The sequence below is a fragment of the Schistocerca nitens genome, chromosome 5, assembly GCF_023898315.1.
Source record: "Schistocerca nitens isolate TAMUIC-IGC-003100 chromosome 5, iqSchNite1.1, whole genome shotgun sequence".
NCBI lineage: Eukaryota > Metazoa > Arthropoda > Insecta > Orthoptera > Acrididae > Schistocerca > Schistocerca nitens.
In genome coordinates this window covers 266050604-266069857 of record NC_064618.1, presented here as the reverse complement: position 1 = coordinate 266069857, position 19254 = coordinate 266050604, and the positions used below count along the sequence as shown (strand labels likewise).

General features: G+C 44.0%; 1 protein-coding gene across 1 annotated transcript in view; it reads left to right on the top strand.

Annotated features, from left to right (window-relative positions):
- The window catches only part of LOC126260070 (uncharacterized protein C6orf132 homolog), a 296588-nt gene that overhangs the window by 259893 nt on the left and 17441 nt on the right, over positions 1-19254 (top strand). Inside the window, exon 5 of the mRNA XM_049957269.1 lies at positions 357-501. Coding sequence (XP_049813226.1) covers positions 357-501 — 145 coding nt within the window. The remainder of the gene's footprint in view (positions 1-356; positions 502-19254) is intronic.

Sequence of the window (19254 nt, the reverse complement as noted above, 5' to 3'; positions counted from 1 at the left end):
TCTATGGAGTAAGCTGTATTAATGTACTGATAATGAATGTTGTGCAGATGAAAATTTTAGTTATCACGTTTCGATGTACCAGTTGTCACTATATCACAAGATTTTCGCAGTGGATCCTCAGTTTGCCAGTAATGATATTCAGACACGAGGACACGTGGTATTAGCCGTACATCAGTGCCTACTTTTCTGGCTACAGACATTATTACTCTGTTCAGCTGTGAGACACAGTTATTCTTTGTCTGACTGTCTGTTTATTTGTGATATTGGTTAAACATTTCAGACAGAAGTATGTTTGTGAATTCTGTTTCTTTGTGCTTCGCGCATAATGTTATTGGACCATATTTATTCGAACGCAGGTACAAGCGGAAACCGCCTGTTCTGATGCCGTGCAAGCCATCGGCGCAGGGCATCGATCCAGGGACCATGGGCTACGACGACCTGCCCGGTGCTCACGTGGTGGCGAGGCAGATGCGCGCAGCTTCGGCTCAGCACCCGCCGGAGGTGAGCGGCTCTGTGTACCTCCCACCATAGAAATATATTTCTGCCCTCTGAGTGAATATCACAGGTAATTATAGCTTAAAAAATTTTAGTTTTAACACAAGGACTGACGTACAAAAGCTAGGCACGTATACGTCTTGTTGCTAAACGATGTTACTTCCACATTAGCTACTGGTAGAGCTTAGTGACAAAATTTCCCACTCATTCACGCAGCAGCACTGCCGCAACTTACAAGAAACGCTGCTGCACTTAACACACCATGATGGCAGAAAATTGTCTAAGGAAAAATGAGTGAGTTTCGCTGTAGCACTGTCGCATACAGTTCACAGCCTTGTTGGAGGGTCGAAGCAAAGTCATCATACTTGTATCTGTGCTGTTGGAAGTGCAGTTGATCAACTTGTGGTTGGTCAGTTCGTTAACGCGTTGCTTACGCGGTGAGTAGCGCCGAGGAAATAGATAGTGAAACTACTAATTTTAACGTAACTTTCCAAAAGTTGATGTACGTTCAACTTGCACACATTTTATTTCTATTTTACTATTGCTTCCCTAGCTTCCCTTCAAAACGATTTCACGACGCTATGTCTTCAGATTCAGTTCCAGAAATCCTGTGTAGTATCTGTCACATGCTTACATCGGACTTCTCCTTTTGTAGCCAAGTACTACATGTCTACATCTACACTACTGGCCATTAAAATTGATACACCAAGAAGAAATGCAGATGATAAACGGGTATTCATTGGACAAATATATTATACTAGAGCTGACATGTGATTACATTTTCAAGCAATTTGCGTCCATAGATCCTGTGAAATCAGTACCCAGAACAACCACCTCTGCCCGCAATAACTGCCTTGATACGCCTAGGCATTGCGTCAAACAGAGCTTGGATGTTGTGTACAGGTGCAGCTGCCCCTGCAACTTCAACACGATACCACAGTTCATCAAGAGTAGTGACTGGCGTATTGTGACAAGCCAGTTGCCCGGCCACCATTGACCAGGCGTTTTCATTTGGTGAGATATCTGGAGAATGTGCTGGCCAGGGCAGCAGTCGAACATTTTCTGTATCCAGAAAGGCCCGTACAGGACCTGCAACATGCGGTCGTGCATTATCCTACTGAAATGTAGGGTTTCGCAGGGATCGAATAATGGGTAGAGCCACGGGTCGTAACACATCTGAAATGTAACGTCCACTGTTCAAAGTGACGTCAATGCGAACATGGCGTGACCCAGACGTGTAACCAATGGCACTCCATACCATCACGCCGGGTGATACGCCAGTACGGCGATGACGAATACACCCTTCCAATGTGCGTTCACCGCAATGTCGCCAAACACGGATGCGACCAACATAATGCTGTAAACAGAACATAATTCATCCGAAAAAATGACGTTTTGCCGTTCGAGCACCCAGGTTCGTCGTTAAGTATACCATCGCTGGTGCTCCTGTTTGTGATGCAGCGTCAAGGATAACCGCAGCCATGGTCTCCTAGCTGATAGTCCATGCTGCTGCAAACGTCGTCTAAATGTTCGTGCAGATGGTTTTTGTCTTGCAAACGTCCCCGTCTGTTGACTCAGGGATCGAGACGTGACTGCACGATCCGTTACAGCCATGCGGATAAGATGCCTTTCATCTCGACTGCCAGTGATACGAGGCCGTTGGGATCCAGCACGGCGTTCCGTATTATCCTCCTGAACCCACTGAGTCGATATTCTGCTAACAGTCATTGGATCTCGAGCAACGCGAGCAGCAATGTCGCGATACGATAAACCGCAATCGCGATAGACTTCAATCCGATCTTTATCAAAGTCGGAAACATGATGATACACATTTCTCCTCCTTACACGAGGCATCACAACAACGTTTCACCAGGCAACGCCGGTCAACTGCTGTTTATGAGAAATCGGTTGGAAACTTTCCTCATGTCAGCACGTTGTAGATGTCGCCACCGGCGCCAACGTTGTGTGAATGCTCTAAAAAGCTAATCACTTGCATATCACAGCATATTCTTGCTGTCGTTTAAATTTAATGGCTGTAGCACGTCATCATCGTGGTGTAGCAATTGTAATGGCCAATAGTGTACATATATACCATCTCCCTCGTACAGTTATCATGCGAATTTTTTCTAAGGTTTCGAAACAAATCTGCACGTTCGTTTTTGTAATGTACAGCTGTACTCAGCCCAGACTAATGGTGCTCATCACAGCTTTCATGCAACGCCGAATGTCAACGGAAAGTATCCGTTTATTTTTCCGCTACAAGTAGAATGATTTTTAAAGCAGAATTTTGCGTACACACTCGATAGAGTGGTCTCATATTATTCTATTGCAATATTCGTTTTAGCGATATGAATTAACTAGAACAGTGAAACACGAAGAATGACCGGTCCTCCATCAGCGACTTAGTAGCGCTGCCGTATGGCGACAGCAGTCAGCGCAGACCAGGGCAGTGCCGTCGTGCTGGAGTACAGGGCTTCGTGTTCCACTGTTTCTTTTAATGCATATCGATAAAAAATATATGTCGCGCTGGTCCAATTTGGGACCGCTCTGCCGAATGGGCTCGTAAAATTCCTCTTTAAAGAAAATTTGTTTCCGACGGGAAGCAGACGCTTTCCGTGGATAATGGACGTCGCATGAAAATGGCTCTGAGCACTATGGGACTTAACATCTATGGTCATCAGTCCTCTAGAACTTAGAACTACTTAAACCTAACTAACTTAAGGACAGCACACAACACCCAGTCATCACGAGGCAGAGAAAATCCCTGACCCCGCCGGGAATCGAACCCGGGAACCCGGGCGTGGGAAGCGAAAACGCTACCGCACGACCACGAGCTGCGGACCGTCGCATGAAAGATGAGTAGTATTTGTTTCGGCTGATTCCAGCTACACTGCAGATACCTGCCGAAATTATAGAAAAGAAAAGCCTGAGGATTCTTAGGAGAGACACGTTGCTTACTACTCCTGGCATTGCGCAGCTTATTGTGGAGTATGATGTCTGTACCGGTATCAGTGACTTTCAGTCCGCCACTGGTAGCTGAGTGACGCCGACTCGCCATCTCAGCGTGTTCGGTCAGAGGTTAGCTGCCCTCTTTCATAAAGAAAAGGAGGAGATGCAAGAACTGAAAAAAAAGAAACGAAACGAACCAAATGAGATAAAGAAAAAATTGGTCAGCGTGACAGAATTTCAATCCTAAGGGCCCGGGTTCGATTCCTGGCTGGGTCGGAGATTTTCTTTACTCAGGGACTGGGTGTTCTGTTGTCCTAATCATCATCATTTCTTCCCCATCGACGCGCCTGTCGCCGAAGTGGCGTTAAATCGAAAGACTTCCACCCGGCGAACGGTCTACCCGACGGGAGGCCCTGGTCACACGACATATTTTTTTAGTGATTTTCATATTTAATCCATTCCCATTTACAGCGGGGAAAAATTACTGTCCACATTCCCGCGCACGTGCGTTAGCTTCAAACCCTAGTAACATACGGTAAGGTAAGAAACTCCAACATTACTAAATAGAAAGATAAGTAACTCCAACATCATTGAAACCATTCATACAGGTATACAACGATTACATGAAGTTAGACATCGCGTAGTGGTTAACCACGTAGTCAAGTATAAATCGTTACATAAAGTCGGAATTAAAAGACAACTACGTACACCATGGCAAGGTATGGAAGTGCTATGTAAATAAAGTCACACAGGAAGGCGTAAAACAGACCCATAAAAATCAGACAAAGTAGTGGTAAAACCAGACAATCAAATATAAAACCATTACACCTACAAAGAATACGACATGTTAGAGGTAAATAATCATTGTTAGAGGTACATCTGCCTTAGAACTACTAGTAACAAAGTTCTGCACTACACAACAAATAGCATATATTCATACGCTTTGCAAATTTTTGTGCATATAAGCATGGTTTTTATCACATGTCGGAACTCGATTGTTTGATCTTTTTAAAGGTGATTGTAGAGGAGATATCAGTAAAAGAACATTTGGATATTAATGTAACAGCATATTTCTGACAGAAATTTAAAACAGTACTCCACATAAAATGTCTTCACGGTTATAAAACGGAAACTAAGTTCCCACAGAATACTGAGCATAAAGCCAAAATACTTCAGTCTTATAAACTTTCGTGCCTATATAGACAAGTAAGCTAAGCCGATCGACCAAATTCATGGCCACAGGATGGTTCAGATGGCTCTAAGCACTATGGGACATAACATCTGACGTCATCAGTCCCCTAGAACTTAGAACTACTTTAACCTAACTAACCTAAGGACATCACACACATCCACGCCCGAGGCAGGATTCGAACCTGCGACCGTAGCAGCAGCGGGGTTCCGGACTGAAGCACCTAGAACCGCTCGGCCACAGCGGCTGGCACACAAGAATGGATACGTATTTCATCAACGAACGTTTTTGAAAGTTAGCTCTGTAACGTGCAACACTAATCTTACCCTATACCGAAATGTAGAGAACATGGTAGCGGGGCGCGGGGAGGGCAGGTGGAGGGGAATAGCGAAAATGTGATGAGGAAAAGAACATCTGACTTATTTGAAATATGCATTTGTAATGCTTATTACCGCATGTGCAGTTAATCATTTTATAAAAAACTGAAAAAAGGAGAGAGAAAAGAAAACATGTAAAATACAGTTGCTGCTAAACGGCGCATTTGCGATAAGAGTCCCCTATCTTACTCTTCTTAATAACTTCCACACTGCGACGCCCCTCTTAGCTGTATGAGGTTCTATCTTGCACCGTTTTACATGTCTTTAACTAAAATGAACTAACAAATGGATGTTTTAATGGATGGTATTGCGTAGCTTATGGTACGTAGCCATTTTCAGCAGTTATCTTTGTACTGTGGTACCATATGGAAAGTATAGAGTACTTACTATTGTTTTCTGTTTTATAGCATGATAAAAAAATTTTGAATCGAAACTAGTTACCAACAAAGAAAATTAATAATCCAAATTCGACGGTTTTTTGCAATTTATTGTTATGATTTTGTTCTGTAGTATTGGTTCCTCTAGGGACTACACTCTTTTTACAGAATCCCCTCATCCGTTTCATGTTTCAATCGTCTTTCCTACTACTGATTTCATCACAACATTTCAATCTTCTTCGTAGCAATACTCCTAAATATTTAAACGGCAGGTCAATTACCGTTTTCAGAATGCAACCAGTAACCTTCTATCGCATGCCTTCAGTTTCTTTCTTTCTGTTACGTTTTTTATCTTGTTTATCCCCGGCAAATTTAACGAGGGTTGTCACTTAGTGATCTCAAATGGCTCTGAGCACTATGGGACTTAACTTCTAAGGTTATCATTCCCCTAGAACTTAGAACTACTTAAACCTAACCAACCTAAGGACAGCACACACATCCATGCCCGAGGCAGGATTCGAACCTGCGACCGTAGCGGTCGCGTGGTTCCAGACTGTAGCGTTAGAACCGCACGGCCACTCCGGCCGGCTTGTCACTTACAAGGGAACCTCCCCATCGCACCCCCCTCAGATTTAGTTATAAGTTGGCACAGTGGATAGGCCTTGAAAAACTGAACACAGATCAATTGAAAAACAGGAAGAAGTTGCGTGGAACTGTGAAAAAATAAGCAAAATATACAAACTGAGTAGTTCATGGGAAGATATGCAACATCAAGGATACTAGGAACGCAGGAGCGCCGTGGTCTCGTGGTAACGTAGGCACGTGCGGAATAAAAGATCCCTGGTTCAAATCTTCCGTCGAGTGAAAATTTTAACTTTTTATTTTCAGTTTATGTGACAAACTCTTATGTTTTCATCACTTTTTTGGGAGTGGTTATCACATCCACAAGAAAACCTAAATCGGGCTAGGTAGAAGAATCTTTTTACCCATTCGCCAAGTGTACAAGTTAGGTGGGTCGACAACATATTCCTGTCATGTGACGCACATGCCGTCAGCAGTGTCGTATAGAATATATCAGATGTGTTTTCCTGTGGAGGAATCGGTTGACCTATGACCTTGCGATCAAATGTTTTCGGTTCCCATTGGAGAGGCACGTCCTTTCGTCTACTAATCGCACGGTTTTGCGATGCGGTCGCAAAACACAGACACTAAACTTATTACAGTGAACAGAGACGTCAATGAACGAACGGACAGATAATAACTATGCAAAAATAAAGAAAGTAAAATTTTCACTCGAGAGAAGACTTGAACCAAGGAGCTCTCGTTCAGCAGCTGCTCACGCTACCACGGGACCACGGCGCTCCTGAGCTCCTGTACTCCATGATGTTGCCTATGTGGTCCATGGACTACTCAGTTTGTATATTTTGCTTATTTTTTCACAGTTCCACACAACTTCTTCCTGTTTTCTCAATTGATCTGTGTTCAGTTTATCAAGGCCTATCCACTGTGCCAACTTATAACTAAATCTGAGGGGGGTGCGATGGGGAGGTTCCCTTGTTAGTACTTCGAGAGTAAATAATATCGAAGCGTTTCTGAATTTCCTTATGGCAGTCCCCGAATCATACATTCTTGTACACGAAACCATCATCAGCAAACAGTCCGTAGTCCGTATCGCTGGCCCAATCTAATGAATCATTAATTTATAGTTCGAACGTAGGTGTTAGTATTACCATTCCTTGGGACGTATTACACTTAAATTTCATTTTCGTTGAACATCACCGGTCCATTACAATCTAGCACATATTTTTGAAGGTACGCGGTGTGATCGCGTCTTGACAATCAGCCAAATACTTCCACATTTCAACGTAGGCATAGTATTTCCAAAAGATAGAGTGAGAAAAAACATATCGACCTGGAACATCAGAGCGATTGAGCTTACAATGTGCTTTCGGGTCTTGCTAAAGATCGATATTCGTTTTTCGTTCGATTTCGTGGCCCAATGGACTAAGACAACAAACCCGTTCTTATCTTCGGATGAGGATCGAACACAGGGAACACTAATTATACAGGTAGCAGAACGATATTTTCGACTTCTCGGTGGTGTAGTTGATCCTGATGTCTTCAGCAATGACAATTCCAGTCTCCTCAGAACCGTGAGTCATTAATAAACGTTGAAGACTGATACAAGTAGCGTCTGGAAAGTTCTGTGAATGGTCTCAGAAAGTAAAGAAAACTAGAGTTACAAACAAAATATATTTACTGGCCTTCAAAAAATCACAATTAGCTACAACGCAATTCTGACATCTGTCATAAAACTATCGGCAACTGTCAACAAATTGTTCTTGCGGAATCGCTCGAAACACCGTGGTCACTTGCAACGTCTGCGAAGCGTGGGACTTTCATAATTAATTTAAGGTGGGGAAACAAAACTTTTCCGGTGCCAGAACCAGAGGATAAGGAGGGTGTTGAATAACAGTCTGTTTGTGTTTAGCGAGGAAGATGGGCACGCTGACGTTGCGTACATCTAACAATGCGTAACGGCGATTCTTCGAGCGAATCTGCAACAAGCATCTGCTGTCAGTTTACAACGGCTTTACAGTCGATATCAGAAGTGTTTTGCAGCTAATGACGATTACTCTGAAGGCCAATAAGGATGACTCTTGTTTTCTTTATTCTATGAGACCATCTGCCGGATTTTCAGACACATCTCATGTCATGCGAATACAGTGGCACTGATATTCGTCGAAAATTTACACAGATTAAGAATGCATTGAACATCTTCGGTGTCCTCTTGCACCATGGATCCGTTATGGCGAACCACATGCAGAGAAGAATGGGATATCATGTTACGGTATATGATTTCAGTATTAATTTGTGATGTACTTTAAGAAGTGTAGCAGTCCAACTGCTGATATCGTCGGCAATTTGCTGAACTTCTAAGCGCTAATAATTACTGAGTACTGTTGCTTTTGGACTATACTCACATTGTAAAGCATAGAGGCTGAAATCTCCTTCCCCATTACTCTCCAAACCGAGCTTGGTTTCTGCCTCTAATGACTTATAACAAAAAAATCAGTCAGTGTAAATATAGAATGATTTTCGTTAGATTACGAAAGATATTAGTTGTTGTGATTTTTCAGTTTCTTCCGGCGTATTTGTTCATCAAACAGTCCACAGTTGCACTGCCGGTCCATAGTGTTTCGTAGGACACTATGAACCAGCACTACACATGTGGACTGTACCATCAAATTAGTTGTTGTTATTTGCCTAATGACTTCATCGTCAACGAAACATCAGTCTTTTATCCTTCTTTAATAGACATAACTATTATAGCAAGATAATTCTGTAATACTACGGTTGGAATTTAAATAGTGGCATCTATTTATTCACAAACGATAGAGAAGAGTTAGGTGTTTGCACCTGTTACTGTCCTTCAATGTAGTCACCAGTGATGTGTCGAACCCGTTGCCAGCGATGTGGAAGGCGTAGTATACCGTTAGCAGAGCCTCTTCGATTGATGGTGCGAATGGAGCGGTCTACTGCCTGCCGAATCTCTGGAACAGTTCTGAAACGAATGCCACGAAGTGGTTCCTTCATCTTCGGAATCGAATCAAAGTCACAAGGACTTGAGTCCGGGGAGTAAGGTGGATGGTACAGTACTTCCCAGTCCCATCGACCGAATAGAGCAGCCACAGCTTGCGCTGTATGCGTCCGCGCAAAATGCCGTGCAAAATGATGGGTGGGTAGCGCAGAAGGTGTCACCGCTTCTTTCGCAAAGCTGGTCGCAGGTGATGCTCCAAAAACGAACAGTAATACTGTGCACTGACGGTCTGCCGTGGAGGAACGTAATGCATTAGGGTAACACCATCACAGTCGTACACGCGAATCACCATAGCTTTAGACCGCTCCATTCGCACCATCAACAGAACAGGCTCTGCAAACGATATACTACGCCCTTCCACATACTTGGAAAAGGATTCTACACAACGCTGGTGACAACTTTGAAGGACAGTAACAGGTGCAAAGATGTAACTCTTTTGTATCGGTTGCGAATAAATAGTTACCACTATTTAAATTCCAACCCTCGTGCTATTTTCCTCCGTCACATGGTCCTGTGACCTTCAGTGAGGGGAAATTCCTGTTCCGTAATTCACAAAAAAGTTCGGAGACTGATTTTATTCATGGCGTAAAAGGGACGTCATTGCAGTAACTGCGTTGGAAGCGTCAATGAACAAGTCCAAATAACTTTAGTACATTCGACCAGTCAGTTGTGAGCAGGCTACGTAGTGGACGTGAGGCCTCACTGAATCAACGTTAATGTGCCACAAATCGCAGTGGAGCAACATCTCAATATTAAATGTTCTTCTCCAGAATGCTGTGAAGAAGCGAAACATGTTTGGAGAATTTGTCCCGCACACTTTGACTCCCTAAAAAAAAGAGCGACGCGTGTACGTCTGCGTGGCGTGATTGAAGTGCAAAACATGCGCAATTCTTTCTAGAAAAATTCATCACGGGTGACGGACTTGGTATCATAAATACAAACCAACCACAAAACGATAAAAGGCAGATTTTCACATAAATGTTCAACAGTTTGACTACATAACCAACAGCGAAGGCAATACAATGCGATAGTTACAGTATCCCAAAAAAGGATCTTTCTGAGGGTTCCACATTGTTGGAAGAACGTTGTGTACGTTGTACTCAGATGGAAGGAACTTGAAATATTAAAACCACCATCTTAACTTTTCTCTATTTGCTTACTAATTTTTTAACTGACGGGGGTACATCCTCCAGTGGCTCTTTGTTCCCTGTAAATTGCCAGATTGTGTTTCTTACAATTTCACGACCATGTTTCAATCCTGTAAATAAGGTAACTTGGATGATGATTTAACGTCCCATCGACAGTGGTGTGTAGATGAGCCATAGTGAATGGTTCAAACGTTTTCAATTACTCTCATACATACTTATAGGCGGCACATAGTAAAGTTTGTACTGCTATCGAACACTTACATTTAGCTGCGTGCCACTGGGAAATGTGGCAGCAGTTGAGCTTATAAAAACAGTATGTTACAATTTCACTTTACCTGTCCACTGGATGATACAGTTCTGCAGAAAACATTCCTAGCCTCAAAGCTCGTCTGATCGTAGACGTATTACACCAGAGACACCGCTTGCTTTGAGCAGGCGGCAGTGTGTCTTACGACGCGAGACGGAGAGAGCACGCGGAGGAGAGGTGCCCACGGTGAAATTGTTTTAAATCGGTTATTTATGAGCTCATTAGCGGGGCAGGTGCGCGGTCGGCGGGCAGCTGCAGCGGCCGAGCGCTATGGCACCTGCCGAGAAATCTGTGCCTCCGCCCGCGGCCGCGGCCGTGGCCGCCTCTGCCTCCCTCACCTGCCGCTGCGCCGTCACAGCCGATCGCGGCGGGGCGGGCATTCCAGCGCGGTTCCAGGACAGCCTCCCGCCTGCACCTGCCCGGGGAGCTGGAGAACTGGAGCCGCCCGCCGCTCCGCTCCGCGCCGCGCCGACTGGATTACTAATGAGGCTGAGGGCAGCGCGCCCATCCCGAACGCAATTACCGCCATCCGCTGTTTAACGACGTCGTGAACGAGTGCCTGCCCGTAGCCCCCAGCAGTACTTGGCTTACCGCTGTTCCGGGCCCGTCCCTTGTTACCGCCGGACGCGCTACTACTGCCTTACATGCTACACTGACCATCCTCACAATTGTCCGATTCCTTAACTTCCGTTCGATACAATAGGTAAGAGCTGGAAACCAGCGAGGAAGTCTCAAAAACCTGTGTATTTCTTCGCGTAGCGACCCCGGTCACGAAAATTGACGATGGTTGCAGAAGCAGTGTGCTGACCACGTGCCTAACCATATCCACAACCAGTGACGCCTGTCGGCTGTGGATGAAATGGCGGAAGGACGGTGTCGTTGTGCCTTCTGAGTCCTGTTTCGACGGAGTACGTCGCCATCACTACCAACAAATTGACGTTCATTATTGGACAAGAATCTCCTACAACTTTTCCCACACGCTAGAGTCATCAGTCGTCACTATCCTCGTTCCTTCTGCACGTTTTCTGATGTCGTCCACCCATCTTCAATTAGGTCGTTGGCTCGGACTTTTCTAATCTCTCGGAATCCAGCAAGGACGTTCTTTGGTTCATCCGTCACCCATTAACCTGGCTACATCACCAGTGCCTCCATATCATTTTCTTTACTGAGATATTTACTTATTTTCAAGTCGCTCACCCACGTACCTTTTTCCTTTGCACTCGAGCGACTCTGTTTTTAGTATCTTTCGTACTAAAAGTTCGCCGGCCGAAGTGGCCGCGCGGTTCTGGCGCTGCAGTCTGGAACCGCGAGACCGCTACGGTCGCAGGTTCGAATCCTGCCTCGGGCATGGATGTGTGTGATGTCCTTCGGTTAGTTAGGTTTAACTAGTTCTAAGTTCTAGGGGACTAATGACCTCAGCAGTTGAGTCCCATAGTGCTCAGAGCCATTTGAACCATTTTTTTGAGAGCGGAATTTCGGGATGGCGACAGATAGGGTCTCCGGCCACTCTTAATCAGCAGTATACAATCCATTAACAACAGTGGCGACATTGCGCAGATGTGGTACAAAGGCACGAGAATGAGAAAAGAAGCAGTTCCCTCTAGTACCATGGAAGTTATTTCCTGCTATCGTAACACTTGTCCTATCATCCAGTCCGTTCTTCTGGCCAATGTTTCCCGTACGTTTCCTTTCTTTGCCGATTCTGCGAAGTACTTCCTCACTATCCGTGTTAAATTTAATAGAAGCTGTAACGCTTAAATTAATTGGCGAGTTTTTCAGTGTGGGCAGGAAAATAACTGATGACGACCGATGTAGAGAGGGTATAATTTCATGCTGGCCACACTCAGAATAGAACTAATGTGACAATTATTGTCCAGGGCGCAAAGCGTTAGACACTAGCCTTGGAGCTGCCGGCTTCTAAACCTAGTAGAAACGTCCCTGTAGGATAACCACAGGGTCGACACAACTTGCTATAAAACGGAGTACGGGGAATATTTCCCGCGGATGAAAGGCGGCTTGGCCGAAGGACTCGCCATCCTCTCCTCACTAATGCTGCGGCGAACCTAACACTGTACTCTACTGGCATTTCGGTCAGAAGCCCGCTGAGCGCCAGACACGTAACTTTATATTAAGAAGTTAAGTGTTTGGATGTCCTTCTGGAATGGAGCCTCCTACGGAAGTGAAACATGGGCGACGAGCAATCCGGACACGACACGATTAGAAGCTTTGAAATGTAGAGCTATAGAAGAAAACTAATGATAAAATTGGCAAGTCGGCTCGTTAATGAAAAGGTACTGAATGCAACTGGGGAAAAAATAAATTTGACGACTTGACTGTAATGAGGTTTCTGTTCAAGGAACACTTCCTGAAATAGCGAAGTGTGTAGGGTAAAAATTTCGGAAGGGGACCAAGGATTCGCTACCGCTAGCAGATTTTAATGAACATAGATCGCAGAAGTTACTCAGAGATAAAGAGACCTGAAAAGTAGACTAATATGGAGAGCTCCATCAAACAAGTTGTGGCTTGCACTTTGCCCGCTCACCACTTCCACTAACAAATGGAAACCAGTGAAACTGACACCATATCGTGTTGCCTCCAAATTACCTGACTCGATATTACTCGCAGGTGTGACTGAAGCACTTTGAACGTTGGTTAATCGATGCTAACCATGTGATGTAGGTGAACAGAATGTGCAGTACCACAGCTCAGATTTCACTCTTTATGTGTTACATATTCCACATTCAAGATTTGCAAAGCAACAAAGAACGAATATTATGTAGTGAAATAGGGAGGATAGAGTCCACTAGTGTCAATTTCAGTTTCACATGAAATCAAGAATAATTTAGAAACCAAGTTACAAAAATATAGTCAATGAATCCGTTATAAGGTTCAGACGAGCAAGAGAGAGAGGTGCTAGCAGTGAGCACCAACATTGGTGCGTGATGGCGCTTTAACTAGCTTGCAGGACGTAGCACCTCACTGTCTTTTGCCCATGGACGCTGGCGGTTGTGCATGAGGTCCTATGTGATGGACACGGACGCTGCCAGTTGACTGCTCCTCGGCACATACGAAAGCGACGCTAAGTGACCCGTCTGGCTAATATTTAAAATGTCTGTTCGTGCAAGCAAACACCGGGCTGTCAGGGTTGGCACTATTTTCTGTTGCCACCGTAGACGGGCGTTCCTACAAATGGCCTAGTCTGTCTTACAAGCGAGTTCTGAGAGAACACTCCAGATCTGTTAGGCTGTCTCTACCGGGCATCTCCTCACCACTAACTGTCTCTCAGGAATGTATCCCTGGGGTCCTGCATCTGGCGTTCTTCTTCATACCAAGGAGCCTCTCTAACGGCAAACACTATCCCGGTAACTGTCAGTTAAAGCTTGAAAGGCTATCATCATTTGGGTCGTCGTCCCACGTCAACGTGGGGTCGGCCATGCTACTAAGAACTTACTAGTGTTAGTTGGAGAGGGTGGCCCTTCCTGTCGCCAGCCCGAACCCCCATTGACGGAATTAGTGTATCTCAGCTGTCTGCGTCTAGTGTAAGCCATGAAATACTGCGAACGGACTCAAATGCCTGCGAGACGTGTAACTGAGGCAGAACTTGGGGACCAGCCCGGTATTCACCTAGTGGGATGTGGAAAACCGCCTGAAAGCCACATCCAAGCTGACCAACGTGCCGGCCCTCGTCGTTAATCCGCCAGGCGGATTCGATCTCGGGCCGGCACTCCTACCCGAGTCCAAGAAGCAGTGCATCAGAGCTCTCGGCTACACTGGCGGTTAGTTAAAACTTGAAAGATGTTGCCTTAAAATTATCTAGGTCGAAACTTACTCCTGTAGAGAGGGCATTATGTTAAGCAGTTTCTGTCTCACTCTCGTCTCGGGGACACACATAAAATCGGAATGCATTATTTTTTTTTTCTTTTCATTTCTAGCTCAATATCTTCATAAATAGTGTTGCACAGTCTTCGGACTCAAAACAACAAGAACAAAAACTTCTTTTCGTTTTGGATTTATACGGAAATTGTTATGAAACTGAAGTCTGAATCGCAGTAGGTAATCGAATGTAGCGCGAACACTGAAACGCGCATGCGCACCGACTTCCGGCATGCCTTACTCGTCAAATGACGCCATTTGCGTTGGTACTGCCACAGTGTGCTGTTTACAGTGTCTCTTCAAAATGTTTAAAACAATTGATCAGACCGCCGGCTGTGAAGTACGGTTAGTGATTCTCTTTTGACAGCAAGGATAAGTGTGTGAAGCCATTGAGATGAGCGACAGCAAAGGCCGTAGTGGGTGACAGCCTTCGAGGACGGACGGGGAAACGTCCACCATTAACCGCGATCACACCGACCATCAGTACTCTCAGAAGATTTGGTCAACGCCGGACAGAAAGATTCACGAAGACCGGAGACTCAAAATTTCCACTGTAGCATTGAAATTTCCCAAAGTGGGTCGAACATCTTTGTACAAAATTGTCTCCGAAGAGTCGCAAGTCCGCAAATTGGGTGGACTTTGGCTCCCCAGGCTGCTTACTGAGAAACTTAAAATGGAAAGATTGTCTTGTGCTCTTGAATTTTTGGACCATTGTCATAAGGAAGACCATCAGTTTTTAGAGATCATTGTCGCAGGGGACGAGATACGGATTTCTAACATGAGCCGAGAGTCTAAACTTCAACCAGTGGAGTGTTATCGCACCAAATCACCAGTGAAAGTGAAGGTAAAGGAAAGAATCTGAACGCGGAAGGTTACGGCAAATATGTTTTAGGATAAACATAGAGTCTTGTTGGTCGAGTTCACGCAGCGAGAGACAACAATAAACGCAGTCACATACTGCGTTACCCTGACTCATCTTCGACTTGCAATATAGAAGAAGTGAAGTGGCCTTCTGAGGTCTGGAGTTTGGTTTCTTCATGGCAGTGCAAGACCTCATTCTGCCTTGCAATCCCCAAATCTGATCAGATATTTTGGATAGGATGAGATTGTCCCTCCACTGTACAGTCCAGACTTAGCGCAGAGTGATTTTCACTTGTTTCGCTACCTAAAGGAATTTCTCGGCGGCGGAAGAAACAGTAAAAGACTGGTTATCGTCACAGGCGGCAGACGACTATGACTTAAGGATACAGAAGCTGTACAATGTTATGAAAAATGTTTAAACAGACATAGGAACTATATAGGAAAAGAGAGAAACGACTGAGGAATTAAATAAAAACAGTTTTCTGAAAAACTCTGTGGTAGTTTGTGTTTTATAAGAAGTCATGCCGCACTTTTCGAGTAACCCTCGGAAGCTCTACACCTACAGTGTTTCAGTTTTATTTATTTATCTTTCATTATTCGCTACTATTCCGGGTGATAGCCCAATACTCAGTCAAACTTACAGGTTTGAATCCGTTTCCCTTCAGATTTAACTCTCTACAACTTCCTCTAGTAACCGGGAAATTAATGCCTGTTGCCTTATGTTCTATCATCCTGTCACTTCTCCTTGTTAGAATTTTCCATATGTACTTCGCTGATTCTGCGAAGAACCTCCTCCTTCCTTATCGATTCATCTAATTTTCGACATTCTTCCGCAGCACCACAACTCAAACGCTTCGATTTCTTTCTTTTCTGGTTTTCCCGCTGCGCATGATTCACTGCTATGCAATGCTTTACAATATCAGTAATTTCTTCCTCTAATTGAGATCTGTGTTTGATAATACTGGACTTCTTTTGGCCAGGAGAGCCCTATTTGGCTGTGGTAGGTGCTTTTTATATCCTTCTTGCTTCGTCCGTAATGGACTATTTTCAAAATGGCTCTGAGCACTATGCGACTTAACTTCTGAGGTCATCAGTCGCCTAGAACTTAGAACCAATTAAACCTAACTAACCTAAGGACATCACACACAGCAATCCCCGAGGCAGGATTCGAACCTGCGACCGTAGCGGTCGCTCGGCTCCAGACTGTAGCGGCTAGAACCGCACGGCCACTCCGGCCGGCTGGACTATTTTCCTTCCACGCTAGCAGAATTCCTTGACTTCGTCTCCTTCTTAATCAAAAATTCTTATCTTAAACTTCTTGCTGTTCTTATTTATGCTTCTTACCATTACTTTTGCCGGCCGGAGTGGCCAAGCGGTTCTAGGGGCTACAGTCTGGACGCGCGACCGCAACGGACGCTGGTTCGAATCCTGCCTCGGGCATGGATGTATGTGATGTCCTTAGGTTAGTTAGGTTTAAGTAATTCTAAGTTCTAGGGGACTGATGACCTCAGAATTGAAGTCCTATAGTGCTTAGAGCCATTTGAACCTTTTTTTTCTTTTTGGTTCTTGGTTTACCTATTTTAAAACCCTCTCTTGATCCTTGCACATCCTGTTGTTGCATATAGCTTGCATGAAATTTTTTTTAATGTGGAGCATCTTGCACCATTTTCAATTGTGGATCATTCTTCCAGGTAGGCAAAGCCTATGAACCTGTCTTGATTTTTATTCCATTATCCACCGCAACGTCAGGGTCTACCTCCGTATTGGCTTTGCAGTTTATAAGTAGTTTAACGCTATATACTGAATTATCAGGCCAGTTTGTTGCTTTGCTTGATTAAAACACAATGATGATACGTGTCATTGGTAATAATTTCATTAAATAGCTTCTCCATTGTAGATAAGTAGTTAAGCGGCATGTAGTTTTCAGTGTCATGTATGTTGTTTTACCTTGTCATATGGAATAATTAAACATTTTCCTTTTTTAGGGTATAATCGTCCTCTGAAGTAATTCCCGAAATAGTTCAACGAGTTACTTTGCATCTGTTTTTAAACTGCACGTTAATGACAACCGCAAACAATCATCATATCAAGGTGTCTTTCCTTCCGATATGAGTCGCAATTGTGTTCTCTAATGTCTTGCTTCTCCCTATTTATATCAGAAGGCATCGAATAGAATTGTTTTTAATTGCCTTTCTGTGTTATTAGGGTACATGGAGTAAGTTTATGTGGTGAACAAGTAACATTGACTCTTCGTAGAGTACGCACACACACACACACACACACACACACACACTCACTCAAGCTTCTTGAGACGACAACAGGAGAAACAGACACATCGTCTAAAGGGGTCTGAAAAACAGCATTTACACATTCGGGATGTTTTGAACGGAATGGGTCCCGTTACTGTCCTTAGAATCACATACGAACTGCGCAGCATTCTCGATTTATTTTACAAGCCAAGTGTTTTATGTATTCGGATATCGTAAAGTGTCAGCTCGAGCGAACTGGAAGCAGCAACAAAATCTTTACTATCGAAGCTTCAGCAAGAAACATTTAATTCTAGGGTTCGTTTATTTTCTATCCAGTTCTCTGTCAGCCTGTCCCTAGTGTGTTGTGATTGGTTCAAATTATTTTTTGAGAAGCACTATAATATCTGGCCAGCACTGCGACATCTGCCGGCTTCCATAACAGTGCTCCTTTGTCTAGATGACTTTACATTATTCCAGTCATTATAATCGTTTTTAGTAGAGGTGCGTGGGTTGTGCGCGGGCGCGCGCCTCTCTCTGTTTGTCTATCTGTGTGTGTGTGGGGGTGGGGGGTGGGGGGTGGGTGGGTGGGTGTGGGAGTGGGCGGGCCATATTGCTGTATGTTTGTGCATGCGTGTGTGTATAAAGAGGCAATCTAAGCGGGTTGGTAGTTGTATAGTTGCCCGCTTACGTTACTTATATTGGCCCTACTATATTTGTTGTAAAAATCAGCGACCAAATGAGCAAAATAAATTTAATTTCTTGACCAGTTTCTGGCATCTAGAGATCTTCTTCAGAAGTTTAGAACTGACGTATCCAAAATATTACTGTAGTTACAACTGTAATTACATACTACATGTATCAGCATTGATGGCGTTGTGAACCCCTCATCAGATTCAAAAACTAGTAAAGGGTGACATGCCGCATGGGGAAAAGCTTTAAGATGGCTAGAGACGGTCACCTGTTTCTCAAAGGGGAACTGGAAACCCACGTTACTGTATTGAAAGCTTATTCCACATCACAGATTCGGTTCTACCGTTCTTCACTGTCGTCAGTATACACGAACGACCAATGATACATGTGCCCCTCCGGATAATGGAATTCAAACGGTGAACTGCCGGAGCACTAGGGCTGTTTTCTCACTTTCAAGTTTCGTATTGGCCTAACCATTGAACAAGGATAGCTGTTTTGACTGAAGTCGCATAGTAACATACAGTCGACACTGGAGACAACTGAACAGAACAAATTGGCCAATTCCGAGTAAGACTCCCGCTCTGAAGTCTCTATACAAACTTGATTATATATATAGATAAGAGCAATAATTTCGTGTGGCTGAACAGCCTGGCTCCATTTCTATTCGACGCCACATCGGCGACTTAAGTGTTCCTAATCTACACTAGTTGTCCAAATGGGGAAATGGGACTTACAGTTTAAGGCTGAATCTGAATGTGTTATTTCTGGTGTTTCCTTACACCATTGAGAGGTGATGGATTGATTAAACATAAGACTAAAAAATCCGTTTTCCTTGTATGCACATTACTTATAGATCACCAGGCAGAACATATATTCACATAGTTCATCTGTAGTTTTTAATGAGTAAGTTTTCGAGTGTCAAAATACGTGACATATATGGCAATACGTTTCAGCTGCATTGATTTATTGGTAAAGCTTCAATTACTTATGAAGCTGAAGGATTGTGGACATTAGTATTTGACAAAGATATCTTAGCAGACGGACTAACAGGTAGTTGGATAAAAATGACAAAAACATTTTTTCTTCATGTAATATAATTACAAGTTGACGATATTTGGATTTTTTCCGGTACTGTAAA